Genomic DNA, 26744 nt, shown 5'->3' with positions numbered 1-26744 from the left:
GAATTGGGCTTACAGAATCAAAAGACGGAACTGCATACTATGGGCCAACAGAATCCTTGCGCATGCCATCCCTATGTATGCCAAAGTTTACCACCCATGCACTAGGATATAATTGGCAACCAAGTGGCAGGTTTTACATGTCCAGAACTATTGTTCTAAATCAGCTACTAGTGTTAAGAATCTTTGGGACGATATTTTGGCTCCTTCACGTCTAGGAACAATTAAAATGTTCATCTTAACTATCTTCTTCACCATCCCCACAAAGGAACTTGGTGGTAAAGAAATCAGCATTAAATCCATCTCACTGTGGCACTGCACATTTGCATCTACTCAGTTCCATAGCTGCACATTCAATTTATAAAGCAGTAGACCACAACAATTAAAATTAAATGATGAGTACAAAATATTAATGACTTCAGTACATTTATTGAATTAAAAAATTACTTGCGCATCCATTATGACAGTCATTAAATATAATTTTCTATACTGAGTATTCAAAGCAGAACGAATACAGAATTTTCTATAGTTTGCATTTAAAGAACAATCAATACAATGCTGTCATTGATTTTAATCCACATTTCAATTTTACATCATGCTTTAATCACAAATTGCATATCATCTTGCTGGAACATTACTTTTCCAAGAACTCTAATAACATAACTTTGGATCTTGGTTATTTGTATATTTTAAATTTTGGCAATTCCTGCAGCAGAGCAAGAATAAGTCACACTACAGCATTAGGAAAGAATGCTTAAAAAATTAAACATTGAACAAATTATTGATAATTTTTCCTTTTGTAATTCTTTCTAATGGTCAACTAATGAAACTTTTGGTACCAAAGATGGTATTGAGGGATAGGACATACATAAGATTTTGCTATTCTGGACACACAATGTATTGTGACAAAGTTCTTTGTTAATGTGGGGGCAGCTGGAGTAATGTTGACTGACCAGATGGTAAATAGGTTACATTGCGGGACCTTGAGAGTTGGAAAGCGATATCTTCAGCAGCTTCCAGTTTTCTCAGTTCAATCAAACCATCCCCGACTTGTGACAGGGAATTAGCGATGAGTTCTGCAGCTTTGGAGTCCCCTTCTGCAGCAATAACAGCTGCTTTCTTCTGTTGTTCAGCCTATTCAACAAAACAATGTTGCAATGTGTTACAGAATGAAAATTACTTCTCTGCCTAATCTGCACACCGTTCTCCCACAACGGTTTATATCAGCATGTTCTATTCCCTTCTCCCCAACAAATTTATTCAACTTCCCCGAAAAGCATCTGTTATTCATTTTAATTACACCATTTGGCAGCTAATTCCATATTCAAACCACTGTGGCTACAGAAATTTAACCCAAATTCTTCAAGTTAAAGATGCTTCAAAACATGAGCAGCGCCTCAAAAAAAACTCCCATGGTTTCATTAACATTTGTTGTAATTTATGCTTATCATGAAAATCTACTACTACCTTTCTGCAAGGTAGTTATTTAACTGGGCAATTAACTGCAACAGTGACTCTCAACCTTTGTTTGTGGCCCACTTGTGACTTCAATTTACCTCTGTGGTTCCCACCTTCTATAGTCTCCATTAGATGCTTAAGATTTTTTTTGATCAACTGTACTGATTATTCTTATTCAGTCAATATTTATATTTTAACAGGTTGAGATATTATATTATGTTACAGGTGTCAAAATGGTTGTTGTGATGTGCCCACTATAGTAATGTAGTGGGCACTGCGTGTTGCTCTCAGTTTCAGCTTCCACCACTGGCTAGCGGTCTCGCGACTTGCAAGTCTTTCCCTGCCAGTACACAGCCTCTCCAACAGCAAGCCTCATGTAGTGCCTCCTCGCTGGCGACACATGGAAACTGAACTCCTTTCAGACTTAGGCTGAATTACAGAGGACAGGGAGGAGGTCTGGCCCACATGTAGCACGCAGGCCCACTGGTGTGTGGACGCGCCCTGGTGCTCGTGAACCAGATCCCTAGCTATGGGTAAATTGCCCCACTGCCTTGTGGGCAGCGTCGGGAGAGACGAAGGTTACGGGAGTGAACCCAGACAGCAAATCCGGAGTAGAGCCCCTATGGAGGCTGGACATCAATGAACATCCTTCCGTCAGCTCCTGCAGCCAAGCTGCTGCCAAACGTATTGCTATATAAGCTTTCCTTTGGACTACACTGGTGAGGCCAAGAGGATCTTGATGACTGGGCATCTCAGAATCTCCATACCTTCCAGCCAGACTTGTGATGATCATCACGCATTGTCCTTTGAGACAAACGGATGCCAACCATCGGCACCGCAGGTGTATATAAAAACTATGTTAAAACTCTGAATAGGATACTTCATTTATTATATAAAATTTTCTTCCAACCAACAAAAAAATACATAACATTTTTACTTTGGGTATTTATGGGATCCTTGTGACTGATGCAAAGTACCGTGGTTTTGAATATCTGGTTGCAACTTGGTTAAAGATTATCAAAGATCTCCTCTTTTCATATCAAGACAGTTACAAGCTTTTGATAGCAGGTGAAGAGCTTGACTAAAACCACATTCAACTAGATAAGAGGTGGGAAATCCAATTAAAAACAACTTGGCTTTCTCCCAAAGCTGTGGAAACTTATTTTGAATATCACCGGTTATTTAGAAATTTTCCTTGCCATGTTTGAATTTCGCTTGAGCTGTTATATCACTCTTCAGCTCAATAAGACATTCTTGCAATGTGGTGTCGACATCATTCACATTCACCCCAAATGGCTCCACCAGCCAATCTGGAATATGCATCTCCAGCCGGTCTCTGGACCGAAATTCCATTATCAGTGTGCAGTTGTTTCAAATAATCAAGATACACAATTTGATCATCTTACAATTCTAGGTCAGAGGAGGCGCGGCAGGTGAAGCTAATTACTCAAACTATCAGCTAATATAAGCAAGGCTCGCTCTAGGGGAGCGGCCTTGTCGAGGGAAGTGCCTTGTCAGAAAAGTGCGAATCTTTGGCGAGGAGGCTGAGAGAGGAGACTACACCACAGTTGGAGAGGGTGAGAGGTGATGAGGAGATAACCGCTGTGCTGATTCAGTGTGCTGCGTGCATGATGTGGGAGGTCAGGGACACTGATGGTGCCTCTGGATCCTACACCTGTGGAAAATGTGTCCAGATTCAGCTTCTGAAGGACCCTGTTGCAGCACTAGAGAGGCAACTGGATGACGTTAGGTTCATCCGGGAGAACGAGAGTTTTCTGGACAGGACCTACAGTGAGGTTGTTACACCCAGGATACCGGAAGAGAGAAGGGGGACGACGATGAGCAAGGAAAGGATGCCTGAAGTACAGGAGACCCCGGGAGATGTGCCTCTCGTAAACAGGTTCTCCCTCTTGGAAGCTGTCGGGACAGAAGGCAGTGCCAGTCTGCGAGTCAACAACTGGTGCTGAAGCAAAGCCGAGGAGACAGACGTCAGGCAGAGCCGTGGTAGTAGGGGACTCCATAGTGAGAGGTACAGAAAGGGGTTTCTGTGGCAACAGGCGAGATTTAAGGATGGTGTGTTGCCTCCCTGGTACCAGGATCCAGGATGTCACAGACCGATTGCAGGGAATCCTCAAGAGTGAAGGTGAACATCCGGAAGTGGTGGTACATGTCGGTAGAAATGACGTGGGAAAGAAGAGGAAAGACATGCTACAGCGTGACTTCAGAGAACTCGGAAGAAGGCTGAAAAGCAGGACTCCCAGGGTGGTTATCTCCAGTTTGTAGACGCTGGAATTAAGGAGATTGAGGGGGGATCTGATTGAGACATATAAGATTATTAAGGGATTGGACAAGATAGAGGCAGGAAATATGTTCCAGATGCTGGGAGAGTCCAGTACCAGAGGGCATGGTTTAAGAATAAGGGGTAGGTCATTTAGGACAGAGTTGAGGAGGAACTTCTTCTCCCAGAGAGTTGTGGAGGTGTGGAACGCGCTGCCTCAGAAGGCAGTGGAGGCCAATTCTCTGGATGCTTTCAAGAAGGAGCTAGATAGGTATCTTATGGATAGGGGAATCAAGGGTTATGGGGACGAGGCAGGAACCGGGTATTGATAGTAGATGATCAGCCATGATCTCAGAATGGCGGTGCAGGCTCGAAGGGCCGAATGGTCTACTTCTGTACCTAATCTCCGGTTTTGCTTCCTGTTCCTCGTGCTGGAGTGGTCAAGAACAGGGAGATAATGGATCTGAATGTGTGGCTGAGGAACTGGTGCAGGAAGCAAGGATTTACATTCTTGGACCATTGGGGTATGTTTCGGGGTAAGAATGAATTGTACAAAAGGGACGGGTTGCACCTTAATAAGCGGGACACCAGCATTCTGGCAGGCAGGTTTGCCTCTGCAACACCGGTGTGTTTAAACTAAGTAGTGGGGGGGAGGGAGGGGACGAACTGGAAATATAAGGATGGAGATAAAGGGAAAGTGAGAATAAGAAAAGAAAAAAAGCAGAATCAACAGAGCAGAAAGCTCAAGAAGGGATCGTACAGTATGGCCAAGTGAAATAGGAATTGATATGGGAGGTGAGGGGAGTAATGAATTATAAGTATTGTATATGAATGCACGGAGTATAAGAAATAAAGTGGATGAGCTTTATTGGAAATTGGTAAGTATGATGTTGTGGGAATAACAGAGACATGGCTTCAAGTGGACAGGGGCTGGGAAATGAATATTCAAGGGTATACATCCTATCGAAAGGACAGACTGATGGGCAGAGGGGGTGGGGTGGCTCTGTTGGTAAGGAATGATATTCAGTCCCTTGCGAGGGGGGACATAGAATCAGGAAACGTAGAGTCAGTATGGATAGAACTGAGAAATTCTAAGGCTAGAAAGACCCTAATGGGAGTTATCTACAGGCCCCCAAACAGTAGTCTGGATGTAGGGTGTAAGTTGAATCAAGAGTTAAAATTGGCATGTCGCAAAGGTAATGCTACAGTTGTTATGGGGGACTTCAACAGGCAGGTCGACTGGAGGAATCAGGTTGGTACTGGACCACAAGAAAGGGAGTTTGTGGAGTCCCTCCGAGATGGCTACTTAGAACAGCTTGTACTGGAGCCTACCAGAGAGAACGCAATTCTAGATCTAGTGTTGTGCAATGAACCGGATTCGATCAGGGACCTCGAGGTAAAGGAGCCATTAGGAGGTAGTGACCATAATATGACAAGTTTTAATCTACAATTTGAGAGGGAGAAGGGAAACTCGGAAGTGTCAGTATTACAGTTGAACAAAGGGAACTATGGTGCTATGAGGGAGGAGCTGGCCAAAGTTCAATGGAACAATACCCTAGCAGGGATGACAGTGGAACAGCAATGGCAAGTGTTTCTGGGAATAATGCGGAAGGTGCAGGATCAGTTCGTTCCAAAGAGGAAGAAAGATCCTAAGGGGCGTAAGGGGAGGCCGTGGCTGACAAGGGAAGTAATGGACAGTATAAAAATAAAAGAAGTATAACATAGCAAAGACGAGTGGGAAGCCGGAGGATTGGGAAACTTTTAAAGAGCAACAGAAGGTAACTAAAAAGGCAATACGCAGAGAAAAACTGAGGTATGAATGTAAACTAGCCAAGAATATAAAGGAGGATAGTAAAAGCTTCTTTAGGTATGTGAAAAGGTAAAAAATAGTTAAGACCAAAATTGGGCCCTTGAAGACAGAAGCAGGTGAATTTATTATGGGGAACAAGGAAATGGCAGACGAGTTGAACAGGTACTTTGGATCTGTCTTCACTCGGGAAGACACAAACAATCTCCCAAATATAATAGTGGCCAAAGGACCTAGGGTAATGGATGAATTGAAGGAAATTTATATTAGGCAGGAAATGGTGTTGGATAGGCTGTTGGGTTTGAAGGCTGATAAGTCCCTGGGACCTGATGGTCTGCATCCCAGGGTACTTAAGGAGGTGGCTTTAGAAATCGTGGATGCATTGGTAATCATTTTCCAATGTTCTGTAGATCCAGGATCAGTTCCTGTGGACTGGAGGGTGGCTAATGTTGTCCCTCTCCAAGAAAGGAGGAAGAGAGAAAACAGGGAATTATAGACCGGTTAGCCTGACATCGGTGGTGGGAAAGATGCTGGAGTCAATTATAAAAGATGAAATTACCACATATCTGGATAGCAGTAACAGGATTGGTCCAAGTCAACATGGATTTATGAAGGGGAAATTGTGCTTGACTATATCTTCTGGAATTTTTTGAGGATGTAACTATGAAAATGGACAAGGGAGAGTCAGTGGATGTAGTGTACCTGGACTTAAAGTCTTTCAGGCCAGATGGTCTGCATCCCAGAGTGCTTAAGGAAGTGGCCCAAGAAATAGTGGATGCATTAGTGATAATTTTTCAAAACTCGTTAGATTCTGGACTAGTTCCTGAGGATTGGAGGGTGGCTAATGTAACCCCACTTTTTAAAAAAGGAGGGAGAGAGAAACCGGGGAATTATAGGCCGGTTAGCCTAACGTCGGTGGTGGGGAAACTGCTGGAGTCAGTTATCAAGGATGTGATAACAGCACATTTGGAAAGCGGTGAAATGACCGGACAAAGTCAGCATGGATTTGTGAAAGGAAAATCATGTCTGACGAATCTCATAGAATTTTTTGAGGATGTAACTAGTAGAGTGGATAGGGGAGAACCAGTGGATGTGGTATATTTGGATTTTCAAAAGGCTTTTGACAAGGTCCCACACAGGAGATTAGTGTGCAAACTTAAAGCACACGGTATTGGGGGTAAGGTATTGGTGTGGGTGGAGAATTGGTTAGCAGACAGGAAGCAAAGAGTGGGAATAAACGGGACCTTTTCAGAATGGCAGGCGGTGACTAGTGGGGTACCGCAAGGCTCAGTGCTGGGACCCCAGTTGTTTACAATATATATTAATGACTTGGATGAGGGAATTAAATGCAGCATCTCCAAGTTTGCGGATGACACAAAGCTGGGTGGCAGTGTTAGCAGTGAGGAGGATGCTAAGAGGATGCAGGGTGACTTGGATAGGTTGGGTGAGTGGGCAAACTCATGGCAGATGCAATTTAATGTGGATAAATGTGAAGTTATCCACTTTGGTGGCAAAAATAGGAAAACAGATTATTATCTGAATGGTGGCCGATTAGGAAAAGGGGAGGTGCAACGAGACCTGGGTGTCATTATACACCAGTCATTGAAAGTGGGCATGCAGGTACAGCAGGCGGTGAAAAAGGCGAACGGTATGCTGGCATTTATAGCGAGACGATTCGAGTACAGGAGCAGGGAGGTACTACTTGCACTTGTACAAGGCCTTGGTGAGACCACACCTGGAGTATTGTGTGCAGTTTTGGTCCCCTAATCTGAGGAAAGACATCCTTGCCATAGAGGGAGTACAAAGAAGGTTCACCAGATTGATTCCTGGGATGGCAGGTCTTTCATATGAAGAAAGACTGGATGAACTGGGCTTGTACTCGTTGGAATTTAGAAGATTGAGGGGGGATCTGATTGAAACGTATAAGATCCTAAAGGGATTGGACAGGCTAGATGCGGGAAGATTGTTCCCGATGTTGGGGAGGTCTAGAACGAGGGGTCACAGTTTGAGGATAGAGGGGAAGCCTTTTAGGACCGAGGTTAGGAAAAACTTCTTCACACAGAGTGTGGTGAATCTGTGGAATTCTTTGCCACAGCAAACTGTTGAGGCCAGTTCATTAGCTATGTTTAAAAGGAAGTTAGATATGGCCCTTGTGGCTACAGGGGTCAGGGGGTATGGAGGGAAGGCTGGGTTCTGAGTTGGATGATCAGCCATGATCATAATAAATGGCGGTGCAGGCTCGAAGGGCCGAATGGCCTACTCCTGCACCTATTTTCTATGTTTCTATGTTTCTATGTTTCATAAATTCCCACATAGGAGATTAGTGGGCAAAGTTAGGGCACATGGTATTGGGGACAGAGTACTGACATGGATTGAAAATTGGCTGGCTGACAGAAAACAAAGAGCAGCGATTAACGGGTCCCTTTCGGAATGGCAGGCGGTGACCAGTGAGGTACCGCAGGGTTCAGTGCTGGGACTGCAGCTGTTTACAATATATATTAATGATTTAGATGAGGAAATTAAAAGTAACATTAGCAAATTTACTGATGACACAAAGCTGGGTGGCAGTGTAAAATGTGAGGAGGATGTTTTGTGAGAATGCAGGGCAACTTGGACAGGCTGGGTAAGTGGGCAGATGCAGTTTAATGTGGATAAATGTGAGGTTATCCACTTTGGTGGTAAGAACAGGAAGGCAGATTATTATCTAAATGGAGTCAAGTTAGGAAAAGGGGAAGCACAACGAGATCTAGGTGTTCTTGTACATCAGTCACTGAAAGCAAGCATGCAAGTACAGCAGGCAGTGAAGAAAGCTAATGGCATGCTGGCCTTCATAACAAGAGGAATTGAGTATAAGAGCAAAGAGGTCCTTCTGCAGCTGTACAGGGCCCTGGTGAGACCACACCTGGAGTACTGTGTGCAGTTTTGGTCTCCAAATTTGAGGAAGGACATTCTTGCCATTGAGGGAGTGCAGCGTAGGTTCACAAGGTTAATTCCCGGGATGGCGGGACTGTCATATGTCGAAAGATTGGAGTGACTGGGCTTGTATACTCTGGAATTTAGAAGGCTGAGAGGGGATCTTATTGAAACATATAAGATTATTAAGGGATTGGACACGCTGCAGGCAGGAAGCATGTTCCCGCTGATGGGTGAGTCCAGAACCAGAGGCCACAGTTTAAGAATAAGGGGTAGGCCATTTAGAACGGAGTTGAGGAAAAACTTTTTCACACAGAGAGTGGTGGATATATGGAATGCTCTGCCCCAGAAGGCTGTGGAGGCCAAGTCTCTGGATGCTTTCAAGAAAGAGATGGATAGAGCTCTTAAAGATAGTGGAATCAAACATTATGGGGATGAGGCAAGAACTGGATACTGATTGTGGATGATCAGCCATGATCACAGTGAATGGTGGTGCTGGCTCAAAGGGCTGAATGGCCTACTCCTGCACCTATTGTCTATTTTAAGAGTGGACGGTGAAGGAAATTACTTAAACTCGCAAGGTTCAGTATTGCTGCTGAAAAGCTTGCAGTTTCTAAGGAAAGCAGTAATAGCCTCTTTGCATATTATGAGATTGCAGTTTTTTTCTTGTAACTTTAATAAATTTGGTTTTTCAAGTATTTCTGACAGATAAAATGTCAGACAAAGCAGTGAAGTGCCCCAGTCCTGATCGATCAAACTGCTCAAAAACAGCGACAAAAAGAGTAACCAGAATCCAGAAATACATGCAACACGATCTTCAAAATCCCCCCCAAAACAAGTCCACAGCCTCGCCAATCAATCCTTGCAGCACGGAACCCAAGGCTTGAACTTTCCTCCGACAGCAGCCAGTGAGAAGGAAATTAAGACCGGTCAAATGCAGGCAGATGGCAAACACCCTTCCATCCTCCACTCTCGTTCTCATCAACTTCAAACTTGCTTGACCCCTCAATTGGAGGGGAGCAATGGAGTCGAAAATGGTCTCCAAGCTTCCAGGCTACACTCTCCAGTCCAAACCTCACTGAACTCCCTCGGAGACATCAAAACACCAGATTGCTCAATTGGCCCAATTACACACCATCAAAATGTAACTCACAGGTTCCAATTGCATGCAGCTTAATAGTAGAATCATATTTGAAAGGAGATACAAAAGAATTTTTGTGAAATATCTGCAGGATGTTGCCGCTGGTTGTGTTGTTTGCTGATGTGATCTTCCCACTTAGAAATGCTGCAATACTATCAAGAAAAGTGAACTGAGCTTCCTTTCAAAATATGCCAAGCATCAGGGATTTAATGGAAGCTGTAATGGTAGATAGTGTTTCATACATTCTTGCCTCTCTGCAGTTTAGCCATTTCTGGCAGATGACCCCACTGCCTCTATGCCATGCTCTGTAAGTATTATAACACGCACAGGTCAGTGGAACAGAATCAGCATCTTGCTGCATACTCACTGATTGGCCTTGCCCTGCCCAAAGTGCAGTTTGTGATTGGGGGTGGATGTGGAGCAGGGCTCAGCAGGCTGTCCCGCAGGGTGTGAATGGTGATTGGTGCATGGTCAAGCCGAAGTAGAGATAATATTGACATGCCGCACCCCCTCCTTCCACCCACACACAGGCTAATCCGCTTTGCTGCCTCATTTGCATCATCTAACATATTTTCCCATTGAGTTCATTCAGGGTTCCAATTAAAAAAAATATGCAATTTATTTATATATTTTAATAATATTTCATTAAAATGGCCAAAAACCCCTATGGCTCCAAGTTTTTTGTTTTTTTACTTGCAGCATGGTCCTTTGGCCCATGTTGAGAACCACTGTGTTGGAGCAAGCTGCTAGAATTTGTAAGATTAGAGGGAATGATTGTCCAGGTTGACCAACTTCAAATGAGCTTTAAACTTCTTACTAGATTTACTTTTCATTCATAAACTATTTGTTTTCTTGTTTGGATTGCAAATAGGTAACTAGTATTGCAACCCAGTACTCACTTTTTCTACAATAAATCTGGCTCGCTCAGCTTCCTGTTGTGCAACCTGCTTCAGCTCCACAGCCTCTGTAAACTCTTTGCCAAAGGTCAAATGAGTCTGTAGGGAAAAAAAGGTAGGTATATCAAGATCAAAAATACAAAATGAATAATCAAACACTGCTAGCAAACCAATTGTACCAAGTCTGGGAAATTTCAGAATGTGTAATTGCTGGAATTCACAGTTGATCAACAATGAGGGAAGGAGGATTTGCTTTATGCATTTTCATCCTGCAGTTTTAAATGAAAAATTCTTGCAGAGACTGTGAGCTCATGGTCACAATGGTAAGTAGTAGCTGGTCATGATATATTTACTGGGGTATAGAATTTTAGGAACTAGAATCTCAAACTCAACATTCTCAAATTTAAGTTTTTAAACTCTCACCATTTTTCCCTATTGGTACAATCTCACAAAATAGAATTGTCAAACATTTTCTTGTACTGATCAGACTTTTTCACCAGAGAATCAGACTGCATAACCAAGGTATAATTATGTATTACCATACACACCCCAATATTAGGTTAGCTAAATACTTCAAAAATACCAACATTGTTTTTTTTTTCTCTGTAAGCTTTCTTATATACATGTAATGGATCAATTACACAGTCACGTATACGCAACTCCATTTGTCAAAAAATTTGCACCAATAGCTGTCAATGAGTAATCGGCATTTGAAGTAACTCTGATCTAAAAGGTCAGCTAAATGCAGGTTCTGAAAATTTCCATTTTCACCAGAACAAGCTAAAGTGAAAGCTCAGTAAAGCAGCCTTCATTAGCCCAAATGCTAAAATGTTTTTCACTGACTTTAGGCACTTTTCACTCACTCTTTTCCAAGTCTGCAGCGTTTGAAGTAATTCAATCTACGTTCCTTCCTCCCCAATGCATCTGTGGCATTGCTATTGTAATATAACAAACCTCTCTTTATTTCAATATTATTGTAACAATCATCAGAATATGTGCAAGTCGAGGCTACTGATCTTTGATGGACTTTTTTTATTACTTCAACCTTGTGATAGAAAATTGAGAGATCAAGTTCTGCTAAACCTGGATACAATCCAAATTGAAAGTACTAGAGAGCTGAGGGATACTGACACCAGACACAAGATTATTACAACTTTCAAGAGAAAACTGGATAAATACAGGATGGGAAAGAGAACATGGATAAGTAGGATTAATATTGGACTGTTTTAACAATAGCATCAAATCACAATAAGACAAGGAGCATTTCTGGTGATGGTAACTTTCAAATGAGACAAACTGCAGAATTAACTGAGAAATAAAAACACAATGGAATTAAAAATAGCTTTTAGTACTGATTAGTGTTATCGCCTTAATAAATATGAAAACCAAAACAGCTGTTCATAATCAAAATTTACTGCGTGGGGGATCTTAAGAGAAGCATATTATAATACAGGTCGACCACTTCAACTCTGACATTCAGTAATCCAGTTCCACCGCTGGTTCGAACATAATTTTCGCCAGCCTAATTTCCCGCATCGCTGTGCCAACTCGTCACCACTGTTTTGGTGGCGCTATTAACAAAATCAGCTGTTGGCACTGTCTTTAAAAGAAGCAAGTCATTCCTTTGTTATTCTACATTTACTTTTATAACCTGTGCTTATCTAGCCCCAGTCACATCTTCATTGAATAAGGGAAGTACTTCTCGTGGTGTAAAGTGCAAACACTATTCGTTGTCTATAGCAGACAAGGTGGAAGTTCTGAAAAACTCAACAGCGGTGTGTTTGTGAAAAGCATTTGTGTAACACTTGCTCTTCCACAGTTTATGATATAAAGAAATAGAAAGAAAAATTGTGCCAGTTCTTTGCTGATAGTGAATCAGAAAAACAGATGCGCATAAGGAAAACAATGAAAGATGGAAGATGTTTACAAATTGACAAAGTTATCATAAAGTGGTTTAAACTTCACATCAGCAAAGGTGTAGAACTGTCAGAAGTGATGATGAAGGAACAAGCAAAATTATTTCATAAAGAATTAGGACTGGATTACGAGTGTGATGAGTGCGACATGGCATAAAATTTCGTGCAGTCTATGGTGAAAAACTGTCAGCAGACAAGGAAGTGGCTGCTGAGTTCGTCAAGTAAGTTAGTTTCTGATGAAAATTTAAGTCCCAAGCATTGTGGACGAAACCAACACTGTACTCCAAGATGAACACTGACTACAGAGGATGCTGATTTTAGATAACCACTCTGTGCACCCAAAAACAGAACTCTTGGTAAAGAATAATGTTTATGGTATCTTTGAAGGCTAAATATCGCTCCCTGTTTATGAAGTGGCTACTAAGTGCAGTTGACAGACAGACCAGTGAAAAAATTGCTTTTCACTTATCATTTCTTTTTTCTGTAATATCCAAGGTTGAGGTGATCATCAAGTGGGTTAGAGGTGTTTATCTATTTAATCCTAACCTAACCACTTGTGATTCAGCAAAATCACTAATCCACAGGTCCCAATCATTCCAGATTTGTGGTGGTCAACCTGTACTACTGCTGAGTGGCTTAATCAAGCAGCTAAACACCACCTCCAGAGCATGGGAGCTCCAGTACCACTTCTCTGTTCTGCGAATTTCTTATAATTAAAGAGTCAGAGAAAACTACGGCACAGAAACAAACCTCTTGGCGCATCTAGTCCATGTCAAACCATTTAAACTGACTAGTTCCATTGATCTGCCATCCATACCCCTACCATTCATGTACCTATCCAAATTTTCCTTAAACATTGAAATCAAGCTCGCATGCACCACTTGTGCTGGCAGCTTGTTCCAAACTCTCCCCATCTTCTGACTGAAAAGGTTTCCCCTCATGTTCCCCTTAAAACTTTTCACCTTTATCCCATGACCTCCAGTTGTAGTCTCACCCAACTTCTGCGGAAAAAGCCTGCTTGCATTTACCCTATCTATACCCCTCATAATTTTGTATACCTCTATCAAATCTCCTCTCAATCTTTTAAGTTTCAAGGAATAAAATTCAAACCTATTCAATCTTTCCATATCACTTAGGTCCTTCAGTCCTGGCAACATCCTTGTACTTTTTCTACATTCTCTTTTAACTTTATTTACATCTTTCCTGTAGGTAAGTGACCAAAACAACATACAATACCCCAAATTAGGCCTCACCAATGTCTTAAACAACTTCAAAATAACATCCTATTTCCTGTACTCAATACTTTGATTTATGAAGGCCAATGCACCAAAAGCTTTTTTTTACAACCCTATGAATTATGAACCTGTATTCCCAGATCCCTTTGACCTACCACACTCCTCATTGCCTGTCCTCTCACCATGTGCCTACCGTTGTTGGTCCTCTCAATGTGCAACATCTCACACTTGTCTGCATTAAACTCCATCTGCCATTTTTCCAACCAGTCCAGATCCTGCAGCAACTTTTCATAGTCTTCCTCGCTGTCCACTATACACCCAATCTTGGTGCTATCCCCAAACTTTCTGATCCAGTTAACTGCATTATCATCCAGATTGTTAATACAGATGACGAACAATCTAGCACCAAGCCCTGCGGCACTCCACTAGTCACAGGCCTCCAGTCAGAGAAACAACCATCTACTACCTACCACTCTCTGGCGTCTCTTGCAAAGCCAACATCTGCTTCAATTTACCACCTCATCCAGAATGCCAAGTGACTGAACCTTCTTGATTAACGTCCCATGTGGGACCTTGTGGAATGCCTTGCTGAGGTCCATGTAGATAATATCCACTGCCTTACCTTCATCAACTTTCCTGGTAACATCCTGAGAAAACTAAGATTGGTTAGACACGATCTGCCACACACAAAGCCATGATGACTATCCCTAATCAATCCATTTAAGATTCCTCCCATTTTGGCTCCATGCATAGTTCACCATTCCAATCTTCCAGAGGACCAATTTTGTCCCTTAATATCCTTTTGCACTTAATATAGCTATAGAAGCCCTTGGGATCCTCATTCACATCTCCAGAGCAAAGTGTTCTCTTTTAGCTCTGCTGATTTCTCTCAAATGTTCTCTTACATTTCTTACACTCCTCAAGCAACTTATTTGATCCAAACTGCCTATACTTGATATGTGCCTCCTTAACCAGAGCCTCAATACCCCTCAAAGCCCAAGGATCCCTAAACCTGTTCGCCTTGTCTTTTATTCTAAAAAGAACATGCAAAATCTGTACCCTCAATATTTCATTTTAAAAGTCCTCCCACTTACCAAGTATCCTTTTGCCAGAAAACAACCTATCCCAACCTACACCTGCAGATATAACAGAACAGTACAGCACAGGGACAGGCCCTTCAGCCCACAATATTGTGCTGAGCCAATTAAATCAGCAATCAAATGTCTAACTAAACTAATCTCTTTTGCCTACACAACATTCATATCCTTGCATTTTCTTCACATTCATGTGCCTATCTACACATCTCTTAAAAGTTTCTAATGTTTCTGCCTCTACCACCACCCCAGGCAGCGTATTTTAGGCACCCACCACTCTAGGTTAAAAAAAACAACTTGCCCCTCACATCACCTTTCAAATGACTCCCTCTCACTTTAAATGCATGCCCTCTTGCATTAGACATTTCAACCCTTAGAAAAAGATATTGTCTATCCATGCCTCTCATAACCTTATAAAGCTCTATCTGATCTTCCCTCAGTCTTCTTCAATCCACAGAGAATAGCCCAAAATTTTTCCAACCTTTCATGATAGCACATGCCCTCTAATCCAGGCAATATCCTGGTAAACCTCTTCTGTACCTTCTCCGAAGCTTTGACATCCTTTCTATAACGGAGCGACCTGAACTGTATGCAATACTCCAGATGCTGTCGAAAATGTTATTAAGCTTCTTCACTTTTGAACTCAATGCCTTGACTGTGCCTTCTTAACCACACTATCAACTTATGTAGCCACTCTCAGGAAGCTATGAACTTAAACCCCAAGAGCCATCTGCTCATCTTTCTTCTTAACCAGGGCCCCATTACTACTAAAAACCAAGGTTCCCTACACCTATTATTTTTAACCTTTTATTCCGACAGGCTTTATACTCTCAAAATTTCACTTCTGAAAGCACCCCACTTTATCAAGTACACCTTTGCCAGAAAACAATCTGTCCCAATCCACACTTGCCAGATCCTTTCTGATACCATCAAAATTGGTCTTCCTCCAATTTAGAATCTCAACCCAAGGACTGGACCTATCCTTCTCCATAATCACCTTGAAAGTAATAGAATTATGATCACTAGATGCAAAGTATTCCCTGACACAAACAGTCCCTAACAGATCAAGTATTGCACGCTTTCTCGTTGGGACTTGCGTGTACTGATTAAGGGAACTTTCCTGAACCCATTTGACAAACTCTTTTCAATCTCCTTTTACAGCATGGGTATCCCAGTCAATATGTGGAAAGTTAAAATCACCTATCACAACCTTATGTTTCTTGCAACTGTCCACAATCTCTGTGAATTTGTTCCTCTAAATCCCGCAGACTGTTGGGTGGTCCAGAATATAGTTCAGTGATGAAATAACACAGAACTTTAGAAAAGAAAAATGTTGGAAGAACCTAGTGTGTCAGGCAGCATGTGTGAAGAGAAACGATAAATATTTTAGGTGAGTCCATTCACCTTCAGAACCAGATGAACGACCACAGACCTAAACTTGTTGATTTCATCCACTTTGCCTCCAACTTCCACCTAGCTCTCAGGATTCACCTGGTCCATTTCCAACACTTCCTTCCCCTTTCTCGATCTTACGGTCTCTATCTCTGCAGACAGCTTATCCACCAATGTCTATTACAAACCACGGACTCTCACAGCTACCTGGACTATACCTCGTCCCACCCTGTTACTTGTAAGAACGCCATGCCCTTCTCTCAATTCCTCTAACTCCACTGCATCTGCTCTCAGGATGAGGCTTTTCATTCTAGAATGAAGGAGATGTCCTCCTTTTTCAAAGGAAGGGGCTTCCCTTCCTCCACCATCAATGCCGCCTTCAACCACACCTCTTCCATTTCACACATGTCTATACCCCATCCTCCCGCCACGTTACCAGGGAGAATATTCCTCTTGTCCTCACCTTCTGCCATCGCCAACCGGATCCCACCAGCAAACACACCCCCCCCCCATCCCCAACCGCTTTCTGCTTTCCATGGGGATCGTGTCCAACATGATTCCCTTGTCCATTTGTCCCTCCACACTGATCTCCCTTCTGGCACTTATCCTTGCAAGTGGAACAAGTGCTACACCTCCCTCCTCACGACCATTCAGGGCCCCAAACAGTCCTTCGAGGTGAGGCGACACTTCAACTGTGAGTCTGTTGAAGTCATCTACTGTGTTTGGTGCTCCCAGTGTGACCTCCTGTATATCGGTGAGCCCCGACATAGACTGGAAGATGGCTTCGTCGAGCATCTACACTATATCTGCCAGAACAAGGGGGATCTCCCAGTGGCCACCCATTTTAATTCTCCTTCTTATTCCAATATGTCCTATCCCCTTATCCCTCTCTCATGTTATCTCCTTGCCCGCCCATTGTCTCCCTCTGGTGTTCCTCTCCCCCCGCCTTTCTTCTTTCTCCCATGTCTCTTTCATTAACCAACTTCCCAGCTCTTTGCTTCATGTCTCCCCTCCAAGTTTCACCTATCACCTGGTGTTTCTCTCTCCTCTCCCCCAACCTTTCAAATCTACTCCTCAGCTTTTTTTCCTCCAGTCCTGCTGAGTTCCTCCAGCATTTTGTGTGTGTTGCTTGGATTTCCAGCATTGGCAGGTTTTTTCTTGTTTGTGACTGAAATGTTGGCTGTTTCTCTTTTCACAATTGCTGCCTGACCTGTTGTGTTTTTTTTCCAACAAGTTGTCTTTATTTCAGATTTCCAGCTTTTGCACATTTTTAAAATTTTCATTTAACTCAAAGTTTCTTACTGAAAGCTATGAGATTGCTGTTCCTTATTTCAAATGTTGATAATTCAGACCAAATTATATTGGCATAAAAAGATCTGGACTCCAATGAAATTAAGTGTTATAATGACATTTTTCACAAAATCAGATTACAGTGGTATTTTCTGAAGATAGATGGCTGTAAGTTGTTGACTTTAAGCTTGGAATACATATTTCATGCAGCTTTTCAGCAAAGACATGTGTCATTGTCACCTCCCTACCACTCTTAGCTATGCCTAAGATAACAGAAGCAATCAAATTCATTACCGGAACAAAATATATCACAGAAATTGCAAGACTGAGCTTTACTGGACCATAATTTAAAATTTCTTCTTAAAGAATGCGGATAATTAAAATACTGAATCAAGGTTAAATAACCCAAGAAGCCATAAGAATGCAGGGAAGATAGCAGATGAAAATGCAAATATTACCAGTGACACATCATCCAGGATGAGTCCAAAAGTCGCAGCTCTCTCTGTCAAATCCTCGCTAACCTGTCTGGAGACCAGCTCTCTCTGCGTGATTAGCTCACCAGCATCAAACCGAGCCTGGAACATACACAATTTTGTATTTGCTTGGCAAATAATTATAGATTAGAAATGACAATACGAAACTTGCTAACTCTGAAGTCGTCTGTATAAATGCATCCAAATGATTCCAATTTAAAATTTTACAATTCAATGACAAAATGTGGAAAAACTACTGATCTAAGACAAACACATACATGGCTTAAACTGATGGATAAAAACAAGAGTGCAGTGTAGCTGGTTGGGCTGAATGGCTCATTTCTATTTGAAAACTTGTTCAGATGATTAATACTCATTCCTGCCTGTCTGCATATGGATGCAATACATTGCTGTTGTGCAGAACTTAAATCAGTCCTTTTATATGGTGGACTTTGAAATGTTAGCTTCACAGTTGAAATGATTTAGAATATTGTTGGAATAAACAGGAATGTCAAGAGCAGATACAAATTTTTTCAGGAGACATTTGAAAACAATAAAGCACATCTGGCTAGTGCACAAATTTTAAAATGCCCAATCCAATATCCTGCAAAAGGCTGAATACATAACCCTTTCCACCTACCTGAAAGTCAGTGAAACTTCGTATGCTATATATCAGAGAACATATAGCAGAACCACAGAAATGGGCCATTATAACCCACCCTGTTGATACCAACGTAATGCCTACCTATACTAATCCTTTTTGCCTGCATAAGATCAATATTCTTCTGCATCTTTCCTATAAAGTATGCCTAAACATCTCTCAAGATGCAATCGCATCTGCTTCCACTGGCAGCTGATACCAGATAATCATTTCTGTGTGGGGAAAATCTTGTCCCTCTGATCTCCTTTTGTTATAGTGCATTTATATGGCATTGGAACAATTTGCAATACCTGTTTTGGATGCACTGAGTCAGCACAGATGTCAGAAACAGGAAGGGAGTAATCAGACTATTGGGAGTATTCTATAGGCTCTCCAGTAGGAACAGGGACAATGAGGAACAGATTGGAAGGCAAATTTTGGAAAGGTGCAAAAATAACAAGGTTCTCGTTATGGGTGACTTCAATTTCCCTCATATTAATTAATACCTCCTTAGTACAAGAGGTTTAGATGGGGTGGAATTTGTTAGGTGTGTCCAGGAAGAATTCCTGACACAGTACGTGGAGAGGCAGACTAGAGGAGAGATCATACTGGATCTGTACGAGGCAATGAACCTGGTCAGGGGACAGACCTCTCAGCAGGTGAACATTTCGGAGACAGACCACAACTCCCTGACCTTTAGTGTTGACCTGAATAAGGACAGGAGCAGATGGTATGTGGAAATATTTAATTGGAGAGGGTGAATTATGATGCTATTAGGCAGAAACTTGGGTGTGTAAATTGGGAACAAATATTCTCAGGGAAATATGGAGATTGTTTAGGGAGCACTTGCATGGGGTTCTGGGCAGGTTTGTCCCACTGACGCAGGGAAAAAATAGTAGGCTGAAGGAGCTATGGTTGACAAGAGGTGGAACATTTAGTCAAGAGTTAAGGGGGAAGGATACTTAAGGTTTATGAAGCATGAATCAAATAGGACTCTTGAGAAACAAACACAAAATGCTGGAGGAACTCAGCAGGCCAGGTAGCATCTCAAGGAGAAGAGTAAACATTCTATGTTTTGGGCTGAGACCCTTCATCAGGACTGGAAAAAAAGATGAGGAATCCCAGTAAGAAGGTGGGTGAAACCTGGGGTGGGGGGTTGAAGTAAAGAGCTGGGAAGTCGATTGGTGAAAGAGATGCAGTTCTGGAGAAGAAGGAATCTGATAGATTAGAAGACCATTGGGAAAAGGGAAGGGGGAGGAAAACCAGAGAGGTGATGGGCAGGTAAGGAGATAACGTGGGAGGGAAATGGGAGTGGTGAGTGGGCAAGGGGCATTACAGGAAGTTCGAAAAATCGATGTTCATGCCATCAGGTTGGAGACCACCCATACGGAATACAAGGTGTTGCTCCTCCAACCTGAGTGTGGCCTCATCATGGCAGAAGAGGCAGCCATGGAGTGACATGTTGGAATGGGTGGCCACTGGGAGATCCCACTTTTTCTGGTGGATGGAGCGTAGGTGCCTGGCGAGGCGGTTTCAATTCTATGTTGGGTCTCACCAATACACAAGGACACCAGATTCAGGTGACCCCAACAGACTTACACGTGAAGTGTCGCCTCACCAGGAAGGGGTATTTGGGGCCCTGAATGGTAGTAAGGGAGGCAGTGTAGGGGCAGGTGTAACACTTATTTTGCAAGCAGAACGAGTGCCAGAAGAAAGTCCCTACGTATTTCCTTTGCCCATTTGTCCCTCCCCACTGATCTCCCTCTTGGTACTTATCCTTGCTAGCAGAACAAATGCTACACCTGCCCCCTCACTAACATTCAGGGCCACAAACAGTCCTTCTAGGTGAGGCAACACTTCACCTGTTAATCTGTTGGGATCTACAATGTCTGGTGCTCCCAGTGTGGCCCCCTGTATAATTGGTGAGACCAAACGTAGATTGAAAGACCGCTTTGCTGAGCACCTATGCTCCACCTGCCAGAACAAGTGGGATCTCCCAGTGGCCACCCATTTTAATTCTACTTCCCATTCCAACATGCCAATCCATGGTCTTCTCTACTGCCGTGATGAGGCCACACTCAGGTTGGAGAATCAATACCTTATGGGTAGCCTCCAACCAGATGGCATGAACATCGATTTCTCAAACTTCTGGTAATCCTCCTCCCCCCTCACCATTCCCATTTCCCTCTCTCGCCATATCTCCTTACCAGCCCATCACCTCCCTCTGATGCTCCCCCCACTTCCTTTTCTTCCATGGTCTTCCACCCTCTCCTATAGGATTACCCCTTCTCCAGCCCTATATCTTTTTCACCGATCAACCTCCTAGCTCTTTACTTCATCTCTCCCCACTCCTGGTTTCACCTATCACCTACCACCTTGCATTTCTTCCTCTCTTCCCCCCACCTTCTTACTCTGACCTCATTTTTTCCTCCAGTCCTGATGAAGGGTCTCGGCCCAAAACATCGACTGTTTAGTCCTCGAGTTCCTCCAGCATTTTGCGTGTCTTGCTTGGATTTCCAGCATCTACAGATTTTCTCTTGTTTGTGATAGTGCTCTTGAGAGTATTAAGGTAATCAGCAAAGTGCTTAAGAAGGGACTTAGGACAGCTAGAAGGGGACATGAGAAGGCCATGGGAAGTTGCATTAAGCGTGTACGTGAAGAACACGAGGATAACTACAGAGAGAGTAGAACCGATCAGGGATAAAAGAACAAACATGCCTGGATTCAGAGGAAGTAGGGGAGGTCCTTAATGAATATTGCTTCAGTATTCACCAGTGAATGGGACCTTGACAAATGAGGTCAGCTTAGTACAGGCTAATATGCTGGAATATGTCAAGGTGAAGAAAAATGATGTGTTGGAACTTTGAAGTACATTTGGATAGGCAAGTCTCAGGGCCGGACAGGATATGCCCCAGGTTACTACAAAAAAAAAGTGAAGGAGGAGACTGTTGTGCCACTAGACAATCTTCATGTCCTCACTGGCCACAGGAGTAGTACAAGATTGGAAGATGGCTATCCTTTGTTGAAGAAATGTAAAAGGGATAATTTTGGGTATTATAGACCAACAAGTCTTACATCAATGGTGGGCAAACTATTGTAGCGCATTTGAGCATATGGGGGAAGGATAGTTCATGACAAAACAAACTGATGAAGGTAGAGTACTGGATGCAGCGCGTATGGATTTTAGTTAAGAATATGACAAGGTTCTCCATGTTCATTTGAAGGTCAGGAGCCATAGGATCCAGGGAAACTTGGTTGCATGGAGTTGGAATTGGATTGCCCACAGAAGGCAGGGTGGTACTAGATGAAGCGTGTTCTGTCTGGAGGTCTCTGAGTAGAGGCAGTAACGGCTAACATGAGAAGACAGATTTTTAAGGTGACTGAAGGGGGGGAATATCAGAGACAGGTGTTTGTACACACACAGAATGGTAAGTGCATAGAACACATTGCTGGAGGTGGTGGTAGAGGGGATACATTAAGGGCATTTAAGAAATTCTTAGACAGGCACATGGATAAAAAGAAAAATGGAGGGTTATGTAGGAGGGAAGAGTTAGATTGATCTTGGTTAAAAGATCCGCACAACATTGTTTTTAAACAGGTTGACAAAGTGCAATAACCAACTGCAGAAACAAATATGCATGTTTCCAGCTCTGCAACTTGTAGGTGATAAAAAATTTAAGGGGCAAAAACTATTGCACAGTAAAGCAGCTAAAATATAGCTTTAATATTGAGTTAGTGGTGAAATATTCCCATCATTAACAGATCCAATGGAAGAACGCTAGATTTGTAATGTGCCATAAGTGTACAAGCATTTTTAATTCTTGAAGTATTTATCCTTATTCCCCATCATCATAAACTGTTAAGGTACTCACAACAACAGACTTCAGGATTTCTGTTGTGATAGATGGCAGAACTCTTTCATCATAATCTTCACCAATGGTGGTGTAAATTCTGGGCAATTGGTCAGTCACTGGTCTGAACAGTATACGCAGTGTGATATTTACATTCTGTAAATCTGTAACACAGGAAAACAAAGTTGTGTAATTCAAGACTTTTGTCCAAATTTCATCATTTTAGTAATGTATGACACATTCAATTTTATACTCCACTGCTGGCATCTTATAATTTAATATGAAGAGGTCGAACTGCTCATCTCAGCAAAAATTTATATTAACATTTTATCAATTCAACTGCACATTAATTCTTCGAATTCTCAGTATATTCCCACAAATTCTTAACAATTAACACTGACCAAAAAAAAAGAAAATTTTTATACTGACCTTTGCTACCTGTGACAACTGGAACATTTCTTGGTTGTGATCGACAGTCAAAAATGATTGGCCTTTGTACCCATGGAATAAGGAAATGTGTGCCTTCACCACGAACAACTTCTTGAACACCACGAAATCGATCAAATATCACTGCTCTGTGTCCAGCATCAACTATGGAAATGAAAGACAGGAGCTTTTTTTTTTAAAAATGCTTGTTGGTTCATTTTAAGTGGCATTTTTAATATATATCACCCAAGAAACATTGTTTATTTAGGCCTCCTTCACTGAATGCAATAATCTGATCATTACCACATTCCTCGAGCTGGAAGCCTGCTATTATAGTTGCAAGGGTTCTAGTTGACTTAACGCTCAACACTTCTAATCAATGACCGGGGGAAAAAAATCTCAGAACCAAGTTCAGTTGGCACTCTCAGCAACATTGGAATCCCACTCCAAGACTTGAACACAAATGAGAAAAATACTGCAGTGCAATATTAAAGTAGTCTGTAGAAAGTTAGCATTCAGAGGTATCGGAACACGAGTAAAAATTATTCATAAACCGCCACAATTAACAGATTAACTATAAATGTTATATCCAAAGATTTATTTAAGATTAACTTTTTACCCTTAATTGACCATATTATTCAACTTTCATCTAAATGGTTTCCTTTATATCTAACTTTGATTGGTCGTATTAATGCAGTTAAGATGTTTGTTTTTGCCAAAATTTCTATATATATTTCAGGCATTACCAATCTTTGTTCCAAAATCTTTTTTTGATAAAGTTGACTTAAAAATTTCTTCATTTATTTGGCAAAATAAAAACCCGAGACTGGGTAAAATACATTTACAGAAAGCTAAGAGAGATGGAGGTTTAGCATTACCTAACTTTAGATTCTATTATTGGGCAATTAATATTCGACATATGAAATTTTGGTTACTTGACCAGGATATACTATCCATTCCTAAATGGGTAGCATTGGAATTACAATCTGTTCAGGGCTATACACTTGGCTCTATTTTAGGTTCCTCTCTTCCTTTTGATTTGAAACGCCTCAAACAGGTATCTAACCCGATAGTTAAATATACCTTACGTATTTGGTTTCAATTCAGAAAATGTTTTGATCTTAACCAATTTGGGCTAGTGATTCCTATTTTAGGTAACGTATTTTTTACGGATTGTGCTTTTCAAATTTGGAAGACTAAGGGTATTTCACGGTTTTTGGATTTATTTTTAGATGGTTCCCTTATGTCTTTTGAACAATTATCTAATAAATATAATTTATCAAGAATACATTTTTTTAGATATCTACAAGTTAGAAATTTCCTAAGTACTATACTTTCTTCTTTTCTAATGCTTCCTCCTACATACATTTTAGATACTATAATTAACCTTAATCCATGTCAGAAAGGTGCATCGGCTATGATTTATAATATTATTATGAAACTTCGGAAAGCTCCATTTGATAAGATTAGGGTAGATTGGGAACAGGAATTGGGGTCTATCATTTCCGTGGATAACTGGGGGCAGATTTTACAATTAGTCAATACTTCCTCTATCTGTGCTAAACATTCCCTAATTCAATTTAAAGTTGTTCATAGAGCACATATGTCCAAAGATAAATTAGCTCGCTTTTATTCTCATATTAATCCTTTTTGTGATAAATGTCCGGGCAGATAGCCTCTTTAACTCATATGTTTTGGTCTTGTCCTACTCTGGAAACTTTTTGGAGAGACATTTTTGATATTATCTCCAAGGTATTGAATATAGATATCTCTCCTCACCCTATTACTGCTATCTTTGGACTACCTAAAATTTCCAGTAATCTTTCTCCTTCAGCCCGTAGAATGATTGCATTTCTTACTTTAATGGCGAAAAGATGTATCTTACAACATTGGAAAGAGCTTAATGCTCCAACTACCTTTTTTTGGTTTTCTCAGACGATGTTATGCTTGAACTTGGAGAAAATTAGAAGCAATCTTTATGACTCCTCATTTAAATTTGAACAGACCTGGAGATCTTTATTCAATATTTTCATTTAATGTAATTTTTTTTTCTTCTCTTTTTTTGCTCCATATTTATATACGCTTCTTGTTTTTTTTTACTATTTTTAATGGAGGTCGGGATTGAGGACGTGATTTTAAGTTTTTTAACTCTGCTTGGTTCCAAGTTAGCCCATTGCTTTGCTTTGCTTTTAGTTAGTTGCACGGTGGGTTTTGTTTCCTTTTCTCTATTGATATATATATATAAAAATTAGTATACTATTATGTTACCTTAGTATGTTATGTTTAAATTACATTGTTTGTATCACTTTTTTTTGTATTAATATCTCTTGTAATTTTATTATATTCTAACAGTGTATTAGTGCCTATATGGCTTACCTTTTTGTATACTTATTCAATAAAAAGATTTAAAAAGAAAGAAAGAAAGAAACGTCATATCATTCATAAGGCCAGTGATGTTGTGGGGATGGAACTGGACTCTCTGACGGTGGTGTCTGAAAAGAGGATGCTGTCTAAGTTGCATGCCATCTTGGTCAATGTTTCCCACCCACTACATAATGTACTGGTTGGGCACAGGAGTACATTCAGCCAGAGACTCATTCCACCGAGATGCAACACAGAGCGTCATAGGAAGTCATTCCTGCCTGTGGTCATCAAACTTTACAACTCCTCCCTTGGAGGGTCAGAAACCCTGAGCCAATAGGCTGGTCCTGGACTCATTTCCTGGCATAATTTACATATTACTATTTAATTATTTATGGTTTTATTACTATTTATTATTTATGGAGCAACTGTAACGAAAACCAATTTCCCCCGGGATCAATAAAGTATGACTATGACACACAAATTCTCCAGATGCTGATAATCCAAAGCAAAATACACACAAAATGCTGGAGGAACCTTCTTCAGAACTTGAAAGGAAGGGGGAGACATCAGAATAAAAAGGGAGGAGAGGGGAAGGACACTGGAGCTCCATTGCAACGCACTCAAAATGCATTCAGAACTCAGCAGGTCAGGCAACATCTATGGAAATGAATAAACAGTCGATGTTTCGGTCCATAGCTGTAACAACACCATAAAAGAAATATCTTAACATTTATACTTTTATTGTTACTTATTAAATAAATTTTGCTATTACATGCCACTTTGGCAGATGAACATCAAACGTTAACAATGTTAATTCAGGACAATGACTCATGATCTTCCAAATCAGCAAACTCCAAACTATTAAACGAAATTTCCCTTTATCCTGCGGCAGCCCAAATTGGAAGTTAGACACCCGAAAGAATAAGTTTGCAATTTTTGAATAACCTGCAGATTGCATAATGGCGAGACGCAACGTGGGGAAACAGCTTGAGCTTCGAATACACAGCCCCTAGCCCAGAGCTGACAAGCCGAGCTCCGGCAGGTGAATGCAGGCCCGAGGAATGGGCCCCCGCCAAAAACCACACGCTGGGGACAGCTCACCGTTGTAAAGCGCCGAGTTCACGATCCCTCCAGCAATAGCCAGCCCGATTCCAAACTTCCCAATGGTCTCCAGAACTTTCGCGGCCATTCCTGGCTTCAGAAAACGGCCCAAAATAATGAGGAAAAAACGAATAAGACAATGTTCACCAGCTGCTGCTATGACCAAGGCCACACGGTCACCTCCACGCTCCCACTGCGCAGACTCAACCCCCTAATCTTCATTTTGCAAACGCAACTGCAGTTGATTTTCGCTCATCATGGGAAATGTCGTCTTTTTTGCTGGAAGACGAGGTTGAATGATGCAAATAGAACTACAACGCCCAGGATGCTCAACGACAAGGGCAGACACGTGACGTCGGACCGCAATCTGTTATTCTGTGATTATGCAGTACGTTGGGAAGGTTCTTCTTCTTCTATTTCCGGCTGTTCAGACGCATTTAGGTATTTTACCGTCCTCTGCGGGATGTATAAT

At 41.6% G+C, this 26744-nt stretch overlaps 1 protein-coding gene across 1 annotated transcript; it reads right to left on the bottom strand.

Moving 5' to 3' along the window:
- On the bottom strand, positions 1 to 26482 carry phb (prohibitin). Its single transcript, XM_063037965.1, has 6 exons — positions 26273 to 26482; positions 22811 to 22972; positions 22403 to 22545; positions 17876 to 17992; positions 10494 to 10589; positions 1 to 1131 (listed from the first exon to the last, which is right to left on the bottom strand). Exons 1-6 carry the CDS (start codon positions 26358 to 26360, stop codon positions 916 to 918), a joined length of 822 nt encoding a protein of 273 aa, XP_062894035.1. The 5' UTR covers positions 26361 to 26482; the 3' UTR covers positions 1 to 915.
- Positions 26483 to 26744: the final 262 nt, after the last annotated feature.

The sequence above is a fragment of the Mobula hypostoma genome, chromosome X1, assembly GCF_963921235.1.
Source record: "Mobula hypostoma chromosome X1, sMobHyp1.1, whole genome shotgun sequence".
Classification (NCBI taxonomy): Eukaryota; Metazoa; Chordata; class Chondrichthyes; order Myliobatiformes; family Myliobatidae; genus Mobula; species Mobula hypostoma.
Note: the sequence above shows the minus strand (reverse complement) of the source record. Positions and strands in the feature narration are given on the sequence as shown.